General features: G+C 53.2%; 1 protein-coding gene across 2 annotated transcripts in view; it reads right to left on the bottom strand.

The window, feature by feature from the left end:
• Positions 1-14637, bottom strand: part of CCDC149 (coiled-coil domain containing 149) — a 102659-nt gene extending 88022 nt beyond the window's left edge. The window contains exon 1 of one of the 2 annotated variants that reach the window (XM_038533561.1): positions 14501-14637. In XM_038533561.1, coding sequence (XP_038389489.1) covers positions 14501-14548 — 48 coding nt within the window. In that variant the 5' untranslated portion in view covers positions 14549-14637. The remainder of the gene's footprint in view (positions 1-14500) is intronic. The other variant, XM_038533562.1, reaches the window with a different exon arrangement.
• Between the last annotated feature and the right edge of the window lie 6193 nt (positions 14638-20830).

The following is a 20830-nucleotide window of genomic DNA, read 5'->3' as shown; positions in this document are numbered from 1 at the left end:
ATGGAGCCCATGTTGAGCTCCATGCTAAGTGTGGAGTCTGCTTGAGATTCTCTCTCTCCTTTTCCCTCTGAACCTGCCCCCCTAACCTGCTCACAAACTCTTTCTCTCTCTAAAATAAATGAATAAAATCAGAAAGAAAGACAGGCAGGCAGGCATGGAAAGATCTCTGAGAGATTATCTAGTATATTATTAACAGCAGTCAGCTCTGGGTACCGGAATTAAATTTTCTTTTAAACATACCCATATTTTCTAAATTTGGGGAGCATGTCAATCTGCTCAGATATTTAAAGTTAAATCCATCCTGACCCAAACTTTGAGTATCTCTAGGTAACACCTTCAGCCTCTCACTCTTCTCCTGCACCTGCCCTTTCTTCTTCACTCACAGATTCAGGCTGGCAAGGGCCGGACCCCCACTGCTGCCCCAGGAACTCCGTGTGATGGGCTCGAGGAGGCAGGGCTTGGGGGGACGGCTCCTCGGCACTGTTAGACTCGCACACTTGTGCAGAGCCTCCGTTCAGACAGGCGGGGGCCACCTGGTGCACCTGCCTTCAGCCTACACGCGGAGGTGGCGTCCTGACCGTCCTTCAGTTACACTCACATCTGCAGGTGTCCCTGACACCGCTTCTGCTCAACTTCCAGCCTCTACCGAAGCCTGGGCAGGGATCTGGGATCAGAGCCCAGAAGGCTCTAGCTCAGCTCCAGTTCTTGGGCTTTGATCTTGGCGTGAGAGTGCGGAGGGTACGAACCCGAGCCTTCCAGGGGGAAAACACCTGACCTGAAGCTAAGAGGCCTGGCTTCACACGCTCACTTCTTGCCGAGTGACCACCAGAAGGACTCTGAATTCCCATTTCTTCATTTATAAAAGGACACCCCCCGCCCTGCTCCTTCTAGCTGACAAGGCGGTTTCGAGGATAAAGGAATGGAGAGGAAGGTGACAACATCCTGCTGGCTTCTGCACCCCAATTTTTAGCCAAGTGCCCGAGGCTGCGTTTAAGCCTCTTAAGCATCAGCAGAAGACATGCAATGTGAGGCACTGTTTTTATTAATTATTTCTTACGACAAGAAGATGACCACAGGGACCAAAGAGATTGCACAGCTGCTTTGCATGGAAGTCAGCCGTGGGGGCAGACAGCCTTGCAGCAGGCCTCTCTCCTCTCCGGGCAGAGGCAGAGACGGGTGACGCTCCGACGCACCTTAATACAGGTCAGAGCCTGTGACAGAAAGTAGCTCTTCTAACCCAAGGATTTCCCACCCGCAGCTTCTGCCCAACTCTTCTCAAGCAGTATATCTGGTACGATAAAATTTCAGTTTGGAAGAAAGGCTGGGAGGGAGAGAGGGAGGGAGGTAATGACTTCTGGGAAATTCATAAATCCCTCGGAGCTTATTAAAAGGAGATTTGACTTACTGCCTTTAAAAGATCGCAATCTGTATTTTGAAAGTCAGAGGGTCTGCGAGATCAGACGGCTAAGAGGGGACTTCAGGGGAAGAGACAAATGAGGATGTTGTTGTGACTAACAGAAAACGGATGTCCTTGTTTTAATTCAGTTGGGGTTTTCAACTCGAGTAGTAGCGGAGCGCCCGACAGGTTAGTCGTCTCTCTCGGACTTGCCGACCCCGAGCAGGCCCCTGTGCTGGGTGCCACTGCAGATTCGGAAATGCATGCACCCGTTCCTTCTCCGGGTTACCCCCGGCTGGCGGCAGGGCGTGTGCATGAACAATCCCAACCTAGGGCGGCCGGGGAGATGCTCGTCGTAGGGGGCACCCGGGTGGGATGGGATCACAGCAGGCCAAGGCCTTCCGGGTGGAGGTTAAAGTGGTTACGACTGAGCCTCGAGAGGGGTGTGAGAAGAAGCAAGGGAACCAGCGTTCCTGCCAGGGGGCCCAGCCTGAGCAAACAGCAGGTGTGTGGAAACACAGGCCTCGTCGGGCAGAGACCCAGAGTGGTTCTGTGTGACAGGAGCACAGGCCACGCGAGCGGAGAAGTACAAGGCTGGGACATTTGCTTTGGATGAAGGTAAGCGAGGCGGTGACAATGGAGTCTGGGCCCAAGGGAGAGCCAGGAAGGGTGAGAGTGTGGCAAGGCAGCAGGGACACAGGAGGCAGGGAGGCTGATGAGGACACGCCTCCTCCGGGGACGAGGCCACCACGCATTCCTTGTAAGTGAGCACTGTGACCCGAGCCCTCAAGCCAGCTCCCCAACAGGCTTACTCCAAACCAATCGAGGGGGGTAGAGGGGTCAGCAGGCGCTCCGAAGGCCAGACAGGGGTGCGAGCAGCCCCAGACCAGACTCGGGGACCAGCAGGAAGGACGCGAGGCCAGAGGGGGCCTTGGAGGGGAGCATGCGAGAGGCCGAGGACGCAGAAGGCACCCAGGGGTGGGCCCAGTGACCTGCGAGCGGGCTAGAAGGTCTGGCAGCGCAGAGCCCATCAGGAAAGACGGAAAGCTTAGGGACTGACCCCGGCGGCACTGCCCAGACTGGAGCAGATTAGGAAGCAAACTGGAACTGGCTCAACAAAGGGGGGTCCAGCCCTGGCACCTCCCACGCTGCCTTGGTCACGGGGCTGCAGACGGCAGCGCAGGCAGGCACGTCGGCCCGCACCCGCTCAGTGTGAATTCTCAGCGGCCTCCTGTTGACAACGGCAGCTGACACGTCACCTCCCTCTGCAGGGGCGTCTCTGAAGCCCTGGGAAGGGTTTTCCTGAAGCCCGGGCCGGGACTGGACCGCCACCTCGGCTCTGGGGGGCTGGGGACCTTCAAACACACTCTCACATACGTCACCCGCTTTACCCTCATCCTAGGTGAGAGACACAGATAACGTCATCTTCATTGTATAAAGTCCAGAGAAACTGAGGTCTTGGAGGAGTCATGAGGTTTGCCCACCGGTGAGTAGCTCCGTCCTGGTGGAGCTCGGTGACCTGGCGCCCTGCTGCGGCCTGAGCCAGGCAGCTGGGGCCACGGGGACACTCACTGTCAGCTTCCTCGGGGCCGTGGTCCGTGCAGGGGAGAGCCTGGGAGTGGGGCCCAGCAGCAGCCGAGCTCGTCATGCTGTCCACGGTCCCCCACACCGCCTTCCCAACTCAGAGACACTATCCACTTCCCACATAAAATACGCCAGGCCCAGGGCAGGGACAAAACTCAAGTGGAGGATGTGACGCTTGAGCTGAGCCTCAAAGCATGTGGCGGAGGTCACCTCGGGGGTGAGCAAGGGTTTAGGGATGCCTTGGGGCATGGAACGGTCTGGTATCCGTCAGGAGGTCTGTGGAGAGTGGGGGGCAGTGGGAGAAGGGGGCTTACTGGCGATGATGGGGAGTTGGCCCCTGGAGGCCAACTGAGGCCTGGTTTTCACTCTGCAGGTCCTGGAAGGCCATCAGAGGGCTTGAGGCAGAGGAGCGGTAAATCATTTCAGGGCTTAGAATGACCACGCCAGCTGGACAGCTGGGCGGGGAAGGAAGATCTTACAGGATGGGGCAGATATTCTGGGGAGAGAGGACAAGAACCCAGGCCACAGTGGCACGGGGAGGGGGGGTAGTGGTGACATGGAGCTCGTGCTGAAGACTTGTGTGGGAGCAGAAAATATGGGCCTTACTTAATATCTAGACTGGGCTCAGCTGGGAAGAAGCAAAGACTCTGTAGTGACGTCATTAACTGAAATGGGATGGAAGAGGGGCAGAGAGAGAGGAAGGGTGGAAGGCAGAGGGAGGAAGGCCTCAGGTTGGGGCACACGGAGTGTGAAGAGCCTGGAGACACATATGGGGGGTGCTGAAGCCCAGCGTGCAGGGAAAGAGTGGAGTGTCAGGGGCTGCACAGCCAGGACCACAAGGGCCGAGGCCTGAGTGCACACTACTGCGTATGGCCAAGAGGACGCTGGTGTGGGATGGCCTCGGCAAGGGCATTTGCTGGAGCAAAGAAGGGGTGGCAGGCAGACGCAGGTGCGCTGAGAGTGTTGAAAGCCAGGGGACAAAGGCAGAGGTACAGGTGGCTCCTGTGTCCTGCTCAATCCTCATCCCTACCCCATACCCATCCCTACCACATACACACCTTCCCAACGCACCCAGGTAATTTCTCTCCTGCTCAAAGGGTGCAGTCATGCCATGGGTCACGTCCAGAGTAAATGCCACACTCGGGACCCTAGCACTCTCTATAGCTAACAGGACATGCAGGTCTGCCTAATGACCACCACCTCAGGCCCCACTACATACTGCCGACCAGAGACCAGACTCCGGTAATTCCCAAACAAGCCTTGCATCTCTCCACCTCTGCACCTTTGCTATTTCTGTTCCTTCTGCCTAGAACACCCTCCTGTTATACTTCTACTTGCTCAAATCCTGCCCAACCCTCCTGGCCCAAGAACCTTCCTCAATCCCCTAATCTAAATTAACTTCCCCTTGACCAGCAGCGCACTTATCACGATGTATGTCAGGGGGGAGTGGCCCTAGCCCCGTTCCCTATCACCCCTGGACTGTAAACCCCTCAAGAGCACCTGCCACTGCACACAGTTCTTGATCTGTGTCTGGGATGTTGAATGCTGACCTTCTCGCCTGCTAGCCTCTGTCTCATTGAAATTTCCTGGCTGTCCTTTACTCCTCCATTGTGCCAGCCTAAGCCAACCTAATGCAGTAAAGGGTCCACCCTAATGTCACTAACACCCTACCTGTGTGTCAGCCATTTAATGAAGCTATAGGTGGGCAGACATGTGGATGACTTACTTTCCATAAGTGACGATGTGAAATCAAAGCAGAGGCCCTGCATACGGGCCAGAACTAGGTTGGTTCTTGGGTAGTATTCAGGATCCTCACTCAGTTCCTGCTCTCTTGACTCATAGCATGAAACTCATCCCTACCTGCTACCCAACACAGGTGGTCACGGTCCCTTCTCTTAGGAGCTCACTACCTTGTGTAGGAGTTAAAATCCCCATACAGAGAAGGTCATTTCCTTCCTCTGGGAACATTTTCATGCCGGATGAGTGGCTTAGAACCCGAGCTACATAAGGCAACAGGTTGAAGGGTTCACTTCAGGCCTGGGTGGTCACAGATGATCTTATGAGGGAGGTGGGCTTCTATTTTACCTGGAAGGAGAAGTTAAGGCTGTGGTCTGGGAAGAAGTAGAAGGCCCACCCAGGTGAGATGAGGAGGTGAGAATGAGGTGGAAGCTAGAAAGCATGACCAGATCAGTTTGTCTGGAGCTGCCAGTTTCTGAGGATATCGATGAGATATAAAGCTAAAAAGGTCAAGGCTAGTTTGGGGGGAGCCTTTGAATACCAGGTAATGGGGAGCCACAGAGACCTTCTGAGTACGAAGACCTCGTGAAAAGTGCTTTTCTTTTTAAGGTGGCATAAGAGGTTAGTTGTATAGAAGGTAGGCTGGCTTGAAGACGATCTGATATCCCGCACGTAAACGTGTGTTACATAAAACAGCATCAGACAATGGAAACAGAGGAGACTATTCAACAAACTTACATGGAAAATGAAAATGGGAAGACTTCAAAATAAAAAAAACAACCAAAGGTTTCTATTCCTTGGGAACCAGGTATCCCCTCCCACTGGCGCCATGTTACGCGATGGGCCAGAGAGAGATGCAGACTCCACGGAGCAAAGTCCTCTGTCATGAGGCACCCAGAGTCCCCACGTGGTTTGATTAGTGGAAAAACCAGGTGATGAGTGAGAAATGTCATTCACTCTGGTCATTTTCATTCAGGGACTAGCAAAGCCCTCTTCGAATCTTCAGCCAATGTATTTAATTCAATGTGAAAGCCACTTACTTAATTTTTAACATAATAAGAGTAGAAATTGTCAGTTTTAGAAGCACATATGCGAATTTCCCTGCACAGGAGAGAACATGAGTCCTATTAGTTAAAAATAGCAGTTGTGCTCACTTTCCCCCACATGCTAATTTTAATAAACTTACTCTGAAATTAGCTTGCCACTAGGAAGATAGCTGCTCATCCAAAATGCTCCCAGTAAGCACGAAGCTTGCCTTGCAAGAGTTCAAGTACTCCCAGGAAACTCTGAACAATGCAGATTTCTAAATGGAACTCATCTCTTCTTTCCAGACTCGGCCACCCCCAACCCTCTATCACACCCAGAGCCACCATTCTCCGGCCACCCACCAAAGGTCATCTCGGATGCATTCTATTTCATTTTCCCAATACAGCTGGTTATGAAGTCCTGTTGGGGGTCTTTTAAAAGAAATTTTCCCCTAGCCATCCTTTTCCCTCTATTCCTACTGATGCTATGTCTCTTTATCACTTCATTTATTCAAACATCCAAATTCATATATTGTACAACTAATACCTATGAAGGGCAAAGTACAGGGCAAAGAGCTAAGGCCACAAATTAATAACACATGGTCTCTATTCTTCAGGAGTTCAAGATCTTTTGGGGTCAGTGGAGAGATAAGTTACGGGTTGGTTAGAAAACCATATGACTAGTATGGCTTATCATATGCAAAAGGAATGATCGGGAATGTTGGTGGTGACAGAAAAGACTGGGTTACTGGTCTATCATCTTGTCTTTTCCTGATTCCTGGCAAAGTCATCAAATTTGTCTGTACATCCCCACTGCCTGGCATTGTGCCTCATAGACGTTAGAGGCTCAGCGATCCCTGAGTTCAATGGAAACAAATCTATTACAAATATTTTCATCAACTTGTACTCCAGCAAAAACAAACAAACAAAACAAAACAAAACAAAAAGCATTCAGTGCTTCTCTATTACCAGCTACATTAGAGCACAGCCTCTGCCTTGCTTTTGAAGTCATTCACCATCTGGTCCACCCTGGCCATTCCAGCCTTAATGTCTGCTACACCTCAACCCACTAGTTCCAGCCTTCACCAGAAGCATTTCTCAAAAGTCCACCACGAGCCCAGCGCTCATGCCTGCTTCCTGTCATGATCACCCATGCCCTCTCCAACCATTGGGGATGGACCCGGTTCAAGGTCCTCCAAGAAGCCTTTTCCCACTTCTGAAGCCCTACCAACTGTCTATACGTGTGCTCACTATTGTGCAAAATAACATCCTTAATACAAATAACACCTTGAAATATTAACTGATGTCCTACCTGCCCACCTTGCCTCCATTTCCTATAACCCCTAGCCCGTTTCTCATTATATATCATTCTCCCTTTTTAGAGAAGTCGGACATTCTGCCTTCGTGTCCCGAGGAAGGGAGCACCCAGCAAAACACAGGTAACAAAGTGATTGGCTTTTCAGTGTTGAAAGCCTGGTCCTTAAGACACTGGGGCAGAGAAAAGTCTCCCCAGTAGCTCCGCCCTCTCCCAAGGGCCCCACCACCACCACCCAAAGACTAGAAAGATCTCCAAAGTTTAGGGAAGGGCAAAATCAGAGTGCAAGGAAGGAGAGCCTGGCAATCAGCGAGTCTCCACGAATGAACACGAAGCTCTGACTAATCAGCCCGGGTGGGGAGTGCAGAGTGAGAACCAAGGGACTGGGGTGGGGAACACGGCTAGGCTTGATGGAAACCTAATGAGGTGGGGACCTGGACAGCTAAAGAGTAAAGATCTCTAGAGCGATGGTGATCTTCACTACCCATCTCTCCTCTTTAAAAAAAAAAAAAAAAAAACATTTATTGAGACTTAATTCACACAGAGGAAGATTCATCTTTTTGGGTGTACAGCTCTATGAATGTATGCACCCTCATACGGTCATGTAGTCATCACCCCAAGGGAGGCCTAGAATAAGTCCATCACTCCAAAAAGTTCCCGCATGTTCCTCTTCAGTCTCTGTGCTCAGCCCGCGCCCAGGCTCTGGCAACCACTGATCTGTTTCCTGCCTTTTGAGTTATGCCTCCCCAGAAATTTCATATAAATGGAATCTTACAGTAGGTACGCTTGGCTTGAGCCTCTAGTTTCTTTCACTTGCCAATTTTTTTTTTTTTTTTTTTAGTAGAGTTGGCACATGGTGTTACATTAGCTTCAGGTATACCAAATGTCTTGAAGATTCATTCATGTTTTTGCATGGATCAGTGATCTGTTCCGTCTTACTGCTGAGCAGGAGTCCACCACACGCATGTACGGCAATTTATCCGCTCATCGGTGAAGGGACAATGGGACTGATTCCATTCTCAGCAAATAACGGCTGTAAACATTCACATACAGGTTTTGGTGTGGACATCTGTCTTCCTTGCTCCGGGGTAAACTCCTAGGGGGAGCACTGCTGGGTTGTTCGGTTAAGTGTATGCTTGACTCCATGAGAAATTGCAGAACTGTTTTCAAAAGCGGCCGCACCATTTCCTACTCCTCCAGGAACACACGGGGCTTCCAGGTGCTCTGCATCCTTGTCAGCACTTGGTTTATCCATTTTTTGCTTGTTTTTCCATCCTAATTGGTGTGTCGGGGCATCTTATTAAGGTTTTAACTTAACATTTCTCTAATGACTGATGGTGTTGAATATCTGTTCATGTGCTCATTTTCCATCCAAATCTCTTAAATACAGCGTCTATTGAACTCTTTTGCCATTTTAAAAATTAGCTTGCTTGTTTTCTTGAGTCCTGAGAGTTCTTTCTATATTCTAGATATGAGATATGTGTTCTGCACAGATTTTCTCCCAGCCTGTGGCTTTTCATTTTCTTAATGGAAGTTTTCAAAGGGCCGAAGTGTTAAATTTTGACAAGATCCAATTTATCCTTTTTTCCTATTATGGTTTCTATTTTTTGGGTCCTATGTACCCTTCTTACTTTTGAATCTCCCAAACCGTGAAAAATCACCTCAGGGGGGTGGCAAGAAGAACCCTCCCAAATTTAAGCTGGACACATACTGCTAAAGATTATATTCCCTGGCATTCATGCTGTGAGGTGTGGCCATGTAACCACGCTCAGACCAAGGGGATGTGAGCAGAAGTCATTCCTCATTAAAGAAAAGCCCCCTCGCCCTGGACTCCCGGTGCCTCTTTCTCTCCACTCTCATGGGCTGGGCAACAAGCAGCGTCCCCCATGCAGTTGAGGTCCACCCCCAAGACACACTGTAGTAAGAAGGTGCCCCCAAAAATCTGGGTTCTTAAATGACTGTGGAGCAGGGCCGCCCTCCCAGGCTGGACCACCCCCATTGTAAATGGACAAGACCCTCATACCTGCCCTATTTAAGTGACGTATTTTGAGGGTAGGTACCTTCGTTACAGCGGCTTACGCTTCACTGTAACAAATCCATCCTTCTTTCTGAGGAAGTAGAAAACAATCCCAAGGGTCCTGGATCCAGCCTGGTGTCTCCACAGACAACTGCACGAATAGGTTCCACAAGTTCCGCTCAGCTCAGGAGTGATCTGGGGGCAGCAGACTAGGAATCGCTTGCCCCGACCGCAGTCAAGAGTATGACATCCCCTATGCTCAGAGCAGTGAGGGAGCGACAGGCCAACTTGTTCTTCGTTCATCCAAACAGCCTGGGCGTGCAGAGCCACTGCTGAGAGGGGGACGAAGAGGGACGCAACAGTGACCTATGACCAGACACTAGCCTGGAAAGAGGAGGCTGGGGCTCGGTGCAGCGGATGCGTGCCCTCCACCCCATCACCCCTGCCAACGGCTGAGTACGGCTCAAACCCCCCGACCTAGGACTTAAATACAGGCTCAGGGAAAGGAGAGGCAGGACTCCAATCCACGTGACACTTCCCCCACCCGGACAACGGGAATCTGGAATCAAAAATTCAGGTGTTGTAGCAAAACACAGAAGTTTTCACTTCGTGACTACCAAAGTCTCTGTCCTGAGGTTCAGCTCACTGGACTAAGGCCCACTAGGCACCACCTGTCAGGCCGAGGCCTAAGCACTAACCAGCATTTGGCCCTCACGGCACCTGTGAGGTGGGCACGTTATGACTCTATTTGAAGACGGGAAAAACGAGGCTCAGAGAAGCTGCCCAGAGCAGAGATTCTTTCAAGTCCATTCCACTCCGGGCAAACAGCCCCCACTGCCCTGACCCGCTCTCAGGCCACATGGCCTCCTGGGCAAGGCCTAAGACACCCAGATCACCACACTCCCAAGCAATTTGTTTTCCACGGCAGGCAAGTGATCTAAACGGGTTCACGGGGAGTGACTCCTGGGGTTTTATGGAGTGTACTACACAAGAGCTTCCGTCTTCCCCTCTGAACTGTGTATGAGAGGCTGAGACCGAAGACAAGCAGCAAGGAGACCCAAGGACAGAGAGTCTCCGTTTCAGTGGCGAATCCAGCTGTGCCCCCAAACCAGCTGTCTTGGAATTAGTCGGGCCAGCTGTATTGGTTTGCTAGAGCTGCTATAACAAATGGCCACAAACTGAGTGGCTTGAAACAACAGAAATGAACTCTGACACCCCCGGGGGTTAGAAGTCCAAAACTAAGGTGTCAGCAAGGCCATGATCCCTAACGAGGTTCTAGGGGCGGACTGTTCTTGCCTCTTGCCTCTGGTAGTTGCCAGCGGTCTCTGGCACTCCCGTCAGCTGCAAACCCCTCTCTCTGCCTGTCATCACATGCCCTTCTTTCTTCAATAACTTCACACCGTCTTCCCTCTGTGCATCCCTACGTCCAAATTTTCCTCTCCTGATGAGAACACTAGTCACTGGATTAGGAGTGCACCCTAATGACCTCACCTTGACTACGTCTTCAGTGATTATTTCCAAATAAGGTTTACATTCGCAGCTATGGGAGGGGTTAGGATCTGAACCTAGGTTTTTGGGGAGCACAGTTCAACCCACAACACCAGCCAATAAATTTCCCGAGCTGAACCACTTTGGGTTGGGTTTTTGATTTTTGATCACTTGCACCCAGAAAGAGGTAGCCAGGATTCACCCCCAGATCTCAGTGGACAACCGAGACCCAAAGCTGTGCCACTAACTGCAGGGTCGACTATATGCCTTTCGACCCCTTACAAATGTCAGCACCTCCACTCTGGGCAGAGGCCCAGGGTTATACAACACGCTCAAGGAATATGAGACTGGTTGTTATCTAATTAATTAACCAAAATACAAACAGTGAAAAAGGTGAAATTGAACCAGGCATGGTTTATCACGGGGCAGTAGGCTGAGAGCTGGCTAGCATTTTTTATTTGAGAAATAAGAAAGTTACGGATTGTCTGCATGGCTACATTTCAAGATTTCTCCCTGATTTTGAAAGATCACCTCAGGTGGTGCTAGGGACAACATTTCCCCCTCCTCAGATATTTAATTTCCAAAATAGAGCACGAGTCACGCTTCTTTCACACACATGGCCGTGTGTACTTCAGGGCCCAAGAGTAGGCTGTAATTTCAGCTTGTTATACTAAAATATATGAAAATAAAACTGATCTCTGTAGGATCATTTTAAATGAAAACTGCTTCCCAGAGGCAAGCGGAGGAAGCAAAGTGATTGAAGGAGAGCACAGGGCTCTGGAATGGTGATGGGCAGGAAGGGTGATGGAGTGCGCATCCAGGGTGGGAGGCCGAAGCCAGGGCTTCTGCAGAAACCGACGTGAACGGCCACAAAGCCTTAACCTGACTACTCAGGTCGGACGTCTGGTGACAGCTCCCCCAGTTCCTTCAGCTGGGTTCCCACGCCACTTTGGAACACCACCAGCCACTGGCCACTCTCCTCCTTGAATTCTATTTGGCTGAGTATCAGATATCTTCTCCACGCCAGACTCAGGCCACACCCAGCCAGCTAAACTTGAGCGGGCAGGGGAGTCCCCTGGGTGGCTCAGTTTCTGAGAAAAGCAGATTTGAGGCTACACTCCTGGGCACGTTCATGCCGCTGGTGTATCAGTTTCCTGTGTCTGCCATAACCAGCCACCACAAACTGGGTGACTTAAAAGAGAAGTTTATTCTCCTGTGGAGACCAGATGTCCACAGTCAAGGTGTCAGCAGAACTGATTCCTTCTGGAGGCTCTGAGGGAGAATCTGTTCCGTGCCTCTTCCAGCTTCTGGTGGCAGCTGGCAAACTGTGACAATCCAGAATTTTCGCTGTACAACCCTGATCTCTGCTTCCCATCTTGATATGGCCTCCCTCTGGGTGTCTGTCTTCCCATGGCCTTCTCCCTTGTATCTCTGTGTCGGAAATCTACCTTAACTTTCTTTTATAAGAAAGATTAGATTTAGGGCTCAGCTGAAATCCAGGATGATCTCATCTTAGGGTCTTTAACTTGATTATATCTGCAAAGGCCCTATCTCCAAATCAGGTCCCATTCACAGCTACTAGGGGTGGGGGTAGCGCTTAGACAAATCCATGGTGAGGAGGGGGAAGCACACAATAGATTGGGGGAAGGACTTTGAAACTTGCTTTTTTTTTTTTTTTCCAAAAACACAGAGTGACTCTTGGCACTCTTTGCTCCCCAAATGACTCTGATCTTTAGATCACACTCTGAAGAACACTGATTTGGTCGCTGAGGATACAAAGATGAATGAGACATGATCCCCTCCCTTGGAGAACCTGCTGTCCAGCTGAAGGTACAGACAGATGAACCAATGATTAAAATACAGAGTATGACCTAATGATCCCAAGCTCTGGAGTCAGATGGACCAGAATTCTCCAGCTGTGAGGCTCGGGCAAGTTCCCTAGCCTGTCTGAGCCACAGTTTCCTTATCTGTAAAGTAAGAATTAATTCCTACTTTATAGCATTATGAGAATGAGGCTACGTAAAATGCCTAACATTGACGAGGGACTCAAGAAACAGACATTGGCTGTTATGAAAGCAGGAAGCACAGCTCTTTGCTGTGTGCCTTCCACATCCTAAAGCCTATAATGATTGTCTGTGGAAGGCAAGAAGGCATTACCCTGAAGAAGCAGCTGGGACAGGCAAGGCAACTCCTGAAACACCCATTTCAGGATCTTGATTTACTCCATAAGCATTTTTGGAGCACCTGCTGTATGCAGAACTCCAAAGAGTGTGTAGGCACTTGGAATAAAACCAAGGAAAACACATGTCCTGGTGGGGCGACCACCGGGCTATACAGTGTGGTCAGTGCAAGGTGGAGGCAAGCCCACCACGGAGAGGCACATTCGACGGCAATGAAGCATTTCTTTCCTTTGGTTTTCCATCCTCTACATTCTGTTCTCCAGCATCCTATGTATTGTGTGACGCTCCCAAACTGTAGCATATGCTCCAGAAATTCTTGGAAGAGCTTGTCTGTCTCCTCTACCAGTGAATCCCAGCACCATGTACCTGGCTGCTAATAGACATTTGATAAACATTTGCTGCAGTGGTGAACATTCTGTGGCCATTTCAGAGCCCAACTCTGGACTTTTATGAAGAACCACCTCCAGCCTCCTTGACTACGGGGTATGATTCCCGAAGGACCAAGAGAAAAGTTCTCTAGAGGATCTGTCCCTGGACATAAAGCCTGATAGTGGGAAGAGACCCGGGCAAAACAGTGTATCGGAGTCCTGTCTAGTTAGGAGCTTTCAACCAGGAGGCCAAGAGGAAACACACTCAACCAGGGAGAACTCATGGCCTCTTGTTCCTCTTCAGAAATACAGTGCTTTGCACACAGTGGACGTGAAGTAGTTATCAGACCGACCTGGAGGCCCAGAAAACGATTAAAGGAGAAAGACAAGACAGGTCTTGTCTTCCCCAACAACGGAAGGCAGAGCACCAACTGTTACACCCTGTATTGTGTGGCAGGAGTGAAGCCAAAGGAGCCCCCAGCTGGCCCTGGGGGGGGGGGGGCGGGATGGCTCTCAGGAGGGAGAGGACAGAATGTTTGGGGGAGGGAGAATGCTCAGCGCTGCTCGGTAAGGTGGCCACGAGCCGTCACACAAGGGCGGCAGGTCAGGACCAGCAACCCACCTGGAGAAGGAGACCTCGGCCCTCCCTCTCACCTGGCCGAGAGGGACAGCCCGTCCCAGGCCACAACACTCAGGCTGGGCTGACCCGGGAACAGCTTGGGAGGCGCCAGCGGCCCCCTGGGGTTGGGCCAAAAGAGTTTGGAGGGAGAGGGCTGGTGTTTGCGGCTTCCAGGGACCGAGAGGCCGTGCACCTGCCTTTCGGCCTCTGGCCGCGCTCACCTTCCGCGGGGCCCACCCCGCCCGCCGCGCACGGGAGCAGGCTGAGCCAGGCCACCGCCGCCCCCGAAGCCCCACCCGAGCGCCACGGCGGGGAGGGAGGGCCACGGCCTGTAGGGTCACCGCAGGGAGGGAGGGCCACGGCGGGCAGGGCCCAGAGGACCCCGGGCCGCATCCCCCCACCGCCTCCACCTTTCCGCCTCCCCGCGGCCGCCGTCCAATCGCCAGGCTCCAGAACAGCGGTGACCGGGGCAGCAGGTGGGGCTTGGCGCCTCTCCTCCCGGATCCCCGCGCTCCGCTCTCCAATCCCGGGGCCCAACGCCGCCCGGGGGGGGGGGGGGAGGAGGGGGGAGGGGGTAAGGGGGAGGGGGGCCTCCCCCACGCTGCCCCAGATGGCGCGCAGGGACGCGGCGCGGGAAGCGCGGGAGGACGCGAGCACCGGCGCACCTGGCGGGGGGGGGGGGGGGGTCGGGGTGCAGGGTGCAGGGTGCGGGGTGCGGGGTGCAGGGTGCAGGGTGCGGCCCCTCCCGCCCGCCCGGCGCCTCGGCCTCACCTCGCTCACCAGCCCCTGCCAGTCGCTCTCGGTCCGGTCGCCGTTCATGGCCTCCTCCTGCGGGCGCGGGCGGGCTCCGGGGACGCCGCCCTCCTCTTCCTCCTCCGCCTCCTCCGCCTCCGCCTGCTCCGCCGCCGCCCGAGCCCCGCGCGGCCCCCACAGGCCGGGCCCCTCCGAGCCGCGCCGCCGCCTGCGGCCTCCCGCGCTCCCCTCGGCGTCCGCCTCCGCGGGAGGGGGAGGAGCCGCGCCCGGGCCCAGCCGCAGGCCGCAGGCCCCGGCCCCCCGCGCCGCCCGGCCCTGCCCGGCCCGACCCCCCGACCTCCCCCCCACGCCCCCGCCCCGCCCCGACCCCGACCCCGACGCCCCCGCCCCGGACCCCACCTCCTCCACCCCGAACCCCCAGGTCCCCCGCCCCGGACCCCGACTCCCCCACCCCAGACCCCTGACTGCCCTACCCCGGACCCCGACTCCCCCGACACTCCCGACCCCCGACTTCCTCGCCCCGGACCCCCAACTCCCGCATCCCGGACCCCAGCTCCCCCGCCCAGACCCCCCACTCCCGATTCCCTGACTCCCCCGCCCCCCGGAACCCCCAGCACCGCGGGACCCAGCCCCTCACCCCTGATCCCCTACTCCCGCCCCTGGTCCGGCCCCTGGTCCCCAGCCCGCCCCCTCCCCACCCAGAACCCCAGGGCCCAGCCCCGCAGGGAAGGGGGGTGGGGTCTCGGGAGCAGGTCACTGCTGGCTCCGGCCGCGCTCCCCACAGCACCTGCGCGTCCCCTCCCTGCGGGAACCAAGCCCCCAGTTCCAGCGCCCCTGACCCACTTCCAGAAAGGACGCCCCCCCAGGGCGCGGCAGTGGCTTTGCTCCCCTTGGGTTCAGGGCCTCACTGGCCCATAGCGGGTGCTGCACGGATGGCAATCCACATGAAGGAAGGGACCCCGCCTGCTATTATATATTTATCATTGTTTTTAAGGCTATGAACGTTTACTTACATTTATCTCTCAAACGATCAGCTGCCGCAAGCAGGAAGCAAATGCAAAAATCGAAAGTAAACCGATATTGAATTCTAGGTAGGACCCAAAGCTCTGAGTGGGATGCTGCGGCTCTGTGGGGAGAGGTGGTAAAGACCTCCTGGCACCGAACTGAGACTGTCTCCGGGGAGGAAGGACTGAGGAGCGATACAGAGGGCAGGGGTCCCCACAAATAACTCCCTGGTACCCAAGGTGGTTTTCCCAGGTGTCCCAGAATCCTCTCACCGGCCACCGGCGATCGAGAGCTTTACGGTCTTGCAGAAGCTCTACCCGTGGAGACAAGCAGCCTGTTGAGAGGTTGCGGACCCATTTCACAGCTGTGGAAGCATCCCCGGCCAACATTTACCTATAACTTCTGTGGATCCCGGATCCACCCCGTGAGATGGGCGTTACCTTCATTGATCAGATGGGAAAACGGAGTCTGAAAAATGGAGAAACCAACTCAGCTAGGACGTCTGGCTCCCGGAGGGTCTCTTCAGCATCCTGGAAACCCGAAAGTGAAGCGCCACCCCTGGGAGACCGTCAGTCATGCTGCATTTTACTGATGGCCTTGCTTTGTGGGCAGGGTCGTCTCTCAAGTGGTGTCATTAATTCCCTGCCCGTGTCCCAGCCAGTGTCTGTAGCTTTGGTTTGAGGCCCCGCCACGTAACTCGCTCTGGCGAGTGCAAAGATACAGACCTGCACAGAGGCTTGGTAAGCGCCTGTGGGTAGGGCTTTATCCCCGCTCATGCTCCTGGGACCCTGTGAGCACTAAACCCTAGGAACAAGGCCAGGGTAGCTTGCTCGGTGGTGGATTCACAACCGACACCAGCCGCCTGCCACATACGTGCGTGAAGCCAATGACCCCCAGCTGCCACAGAGATGTTCGTGCGTGAGCCCGGCTGAAACCGGCCGGAGAACTACCCCACCTGAGCCTTGTCCAGTTTGCTGACCTCCCACACGTCGCAGGGCTAAACACACGGCTGTTGTGTTGGACGCCACTACGGTTGGGGCGGTTGGCTACGTAACAACAGATAACGGGCGTAGATGGCGACACTACTGGGGAAGGGCCTGGGTGCTCGGAACCCCCCTCGCCGGCTGCCCTCACAAAGCAACGGTCCCTGGCCTCGTGACCTCGTCGGAGGAAGATTCCACGACAGATTCTGGTAGGCCAGGGGCTAGGAGAGGGAGCCAGTCACCAGGCAGCACATGGATTCAGCGCCTGTCGTGTCCAGACATCGTGCACCTGCCGGGAATGTTCAGTAACACCGCGCGGTCCCGTCCTGGAGGGCTTGCAAGCCTTGCCATCGCAGTTTTGGAAACGGCTGTTCTAGGGGAAACGGCCGTTTCTAGACAAAAGAAGCTAGAATGTAGCCTAAGGCTTCTGGTTTTCTGCCCATGTGGGGTCACCCTAATCCATTCTCTTTCTAAGCCAAGGAGGTGGAAAGAAGTTTCCCCCTGAATGTTTGGGGTTAACCCAGTGCCGAACCCTTGTTCCTAGCGGCCTGGTCTGTGTCTCCTGCTACGAAGCAAGGTGCCATCTGCCAGTATACGGCCCCCTGGCAAGCCATCTGGTTTCATCCGACCTGTCGATGGCATGAACCGCAGGAAGGGCGGGCCTAACTTGGTCCACCTGCCTTTCACTGCCTCCTGGTCTGTGCGTCTCTCTCGGCTGGCGTCCAGGTAGGAGAGCAGCCCTTCCCTTCCGGTTCCCTCTCGACGTTGAGGCTTGCAGTAGAGACGCTGCTTTGGAGCCTTCCCTGGTAATTTCAGCAGTGGGCAGCCCAGGCATCTTCACCTGAGAGACCACGTTCCTTTAAGACGAGCCCCTACGTGACTCCGTTTCCCCTGTGCTTTCTCCTTCCCTGTAGTAAGTCAGCCAGTTATTGAGGTTTTTAGAAATAAAAATCGGGGAAGCAACTCAAAGAATGGCAAGCCTCTACCCACCCCAGCACGTCGAGAGACTTTCAACTCCGTTGAAACGGCGTCTGTGGTTGCCTGGGGTTTTCCTTAGAGGTTTCGATGCCCGGAGTGCCAGCCCGAACCTGCTTAGCTTATGAGATGTGATTTAATCATGAACCGAGGCGATGGAGCTGCAAGCGATTCTTTTTTTATCTCTTTTCATTTATGTAGCCTGACATTGAGTAATAATAATAATTAAATGCAGTTTAAGCTTTTAGGCACCTATACCAGGAGGCCTCTAGATACCTCATCAACAGCAGCCCAGGCTGACAAAAACAAAGCTAATTATATTGTGGTGAACTTTTGTCAAAAAAAAAAAAAAAAAAAAAAGATCAAACTGCTCACCAACTGTCCTTATATCTGATAAAAGCAGTACATTAAGTGGTCCAGCCCACAGTCCGTTTGCACGGGACCATTTGAAAACCAGGTGCCTCTGTCTTAAATTTGCCACCCGAGCATTAAGTATTGAAACTTTGGCTTTAGCCTCTATTTTTCACACCCCTCAGCGCTCTAAAAAATCTCCAGGGTCCCAATTTTTCCATATTTATTCATAGCCCCAGGGCCAGTTTTACTTATTTATTTATATGTATGTAGAGCGTTAGAAGAAAGCGCTTAGATGCTTTTGAGTGATGCTTCTCACTTTCAAAAGTTTGAGAGGGTTTTAGATGTGGCAACTCCAAAATAGCTTAATCTAAGAAGTTGAACCAGCAGATACTGATGAAACAAAACAAAACAAAAGAAAAAAATCTCGGGAGAGCTGGGGAAAGAAAAGACGACTTGAACCTGTTGTTAGAAACCTAGCCCCTCGTCACCATGTCTCTACTGACGTGCAAGATGACTTTGGCCAGGTCCCAACAGCCCCAGACACGCGAGATAGCCCTAAAGCTTGTGATACAGCTTCTCCAGACAGTATTTTCAATTCAAATTCTAGCTGCCCAAGCAAAAATGTCAGTGTTCTCATTAAAGAAAACTTAGCAAATCTCCACTTGAGATTTTTGGCTCAGCTTTTCTCTGAACTACACAATTGGGGCAATATTCATGACCACTCCTCTCCCGCAGTCACCTTTCTCCTGCTTAAATTAGGAAATCCAGTCTGATGAACCTGGGAAGAAAATGATTCATAATGATAGTGGTTTATAGTGATGTATTTTTTTAGATATGTGTGTGTGTATACACACACATATATGAATTTTTAAAAATTAACTCCATTAGAGCCAAGATCTCCAGTTCTTGCTTTTATCAAAGGAGGGACAGTTAGATCCTACCAGCCCCCCCCACCCTCCCCCACCCTCACCCCCCCCCCACACACACACCCATTGCCAAGTGCATTTCTTTGTTCTTGATTTTAAATTGGGGGTGAGGGGAGGGCAAAGGAGGGCAGGTCCTGGTGTGTATGGCATGTGGCAGTCAGGCTTCCTGCGGAGCCCTGAGACCTGAGGTCTCCTGGGCCACTGACCTCAATTCTGTAACAGATAAGCCTGCTCTCTTCCCCCTACCTGGGGATGCTCAGCAAAGCACTCCATCCATCATTTCCCTACCAGGGCCGGCAGTCAGACACCAGACAGGCCTGGATTCTGCTGGGGGTTCCTGACGCAGAGCATCCTCTTGTCTGTCTGCCTCCTGAGCTCCTGGGCCCTCTCTCTGCCACAGCTAAGCCCTCCTTGCCCAGCAGCAAACAATCAGTTGCTCACTGCTCCCCTCCCCAACCCCGCTGGCTGCCAATCAGCCAGGCAGCAGGGGGTGGAAGGAAGTTCCACTCCCCGCTGAACCTCTGCTCAGGTGCTCAAATGACTGAGTGGGGCTGATGATGGCCTGGCCGGCAGGGACCCGCAGTTGCCGTCCTGGAGGGGCACGGGCACGGGCCTGATTGGCTGGGGCGTTGCAGGGCAGGGGGTGGTGATGAGCAGAGGCAGAGGGGCAGCTCTTGGGGTAGAAGGGTCCTGAGGAGGGGGCTGGAGGAGTCAGCAGGGGAGGGCCAAGAACTGGAGGAGGCCAGGAAGGAAGGAGGGGACAAAGGGAGAGGCAGGGCCCCATGAGGGGGGCTACTGGTAAGTGGTCAGAAAATTCAAGAAGGTGGGGGAGACAAGAGCAGAAAACCGTGGGCGCAGGGCTGGGTAGGGAGAGCAATGACCCTGGCTGGTGGGGGCAGTGGTGTGCGTCATGGCCCAAGGAAGGAGTTAATCGGTCAAGAGACAGGGAAAGTCACTCCGCTCCCGGATTATTCAAATTTGTTGTACTTATTGATAATGTATTTCATTTCTTCCGCGTGGGGGGGATATGATTCAGCACAAATTTGATGTAAATTTATGGAAATGAAAATGCAGAGAGGCTGCGGGCCTGAGCCGCTGGCGGGTTGGCTGCGTGGCCCCCGGCGCAGCGGAGGTTAGCGCTCTCTGGACTTGGGGATCCGAAAATAGAAACGATCTGACTTGGGGGCCACTGGCTTCTCCTGCAGGCCGAGAGAGGGACTGACCCTGTCGCTCTGCAAGGCTTATTAAAAAAAAAAAAAATTCTGACGATTGTCTAAAATAGGCTCACCTACATTGTCCTACGGTCTAATTTTTTTCCTCTTAGGGTTGGCGGGGGCAGTTTTTACCCAGTAGAGATGGGCAGGCTTATTTCAACAAAAAGGGACACCAAAAGAAGAGGACTAACATTATCTAGAACCTACCGTGTGTACAGAATTCACTAGCGAAGTGACAGCAGTTGCTTATCCTTCTGCGCTCTGGAAAAGTCATGGGACTTGGGGGAGGAAGGAAAACAAAGAAAACAATTTGATAGGGTGAAAAGGTGGCATTCCGTATAAAAGGCTGGAGCTGGTAAAATATTTATTGTCCATTAGGCTGTCCTTCAGAAACCTGGATGTTGATTTTTCTCTTCCCCCTTCCTCCGGGGTCATGACAGTTTTCTAATGATGTGCCTGTCCCCATGGGGAGAGCCTCTCCGGCCTGGCCGTGACTGTGACTGCAGAGAGAACCCTTCACAGTTTTCGAGAATAGCTGCCCTGAGCCCGGCCTTGCTCCGCAGCCTGCAACTGCCGTGACACAGGAGATTCAAGACCCCAAGACGCAAGGTTGACCCCACGGTTTTACTGCCCCTGCTTTCCCACCGCTGGCGGACCTTGCACCAGCGCTAGGTCCTGCTCTCCGGACCAAAGCCGTGATTCCCTCGAGCGTCCAAACGGTTGAGCTGCTGTGACTCCCGTGGTCTGGGGGCCGACCAAGAGGCGTCTGCCTGCGGTCCGCAGCCCCGGCCTGTGGGTGTACTTGAGCAAATGTTTCAGAGAATGACAGCGATCTGCTCACTTTTATTACATCCGTGGGGCAGAAATTGTCAAGCCTTGGTGACACCAATG

Source organism: Canis lupus, chromosome 3 (genome assembly GCF_011100685.1).
Source record: "Canis lupus familiaris isolate Mischka breed German Shepherd chromosome 3, alternate assembly UU_Cfam_GSD_1.0, whole genome shotgun sequence".
Taxonomy (NCBI): domain Eukaryota; kingdom Metazoa; phylum Chordata; class Mammalia; order Carnivora; family Canidae; genus Canis; species Canis lupus.
The sequence above is the reverse complement of the archived record's forward strand: the minus strand, read 5'-3'. Positions and strand labels throughout refer to the sequence as shown.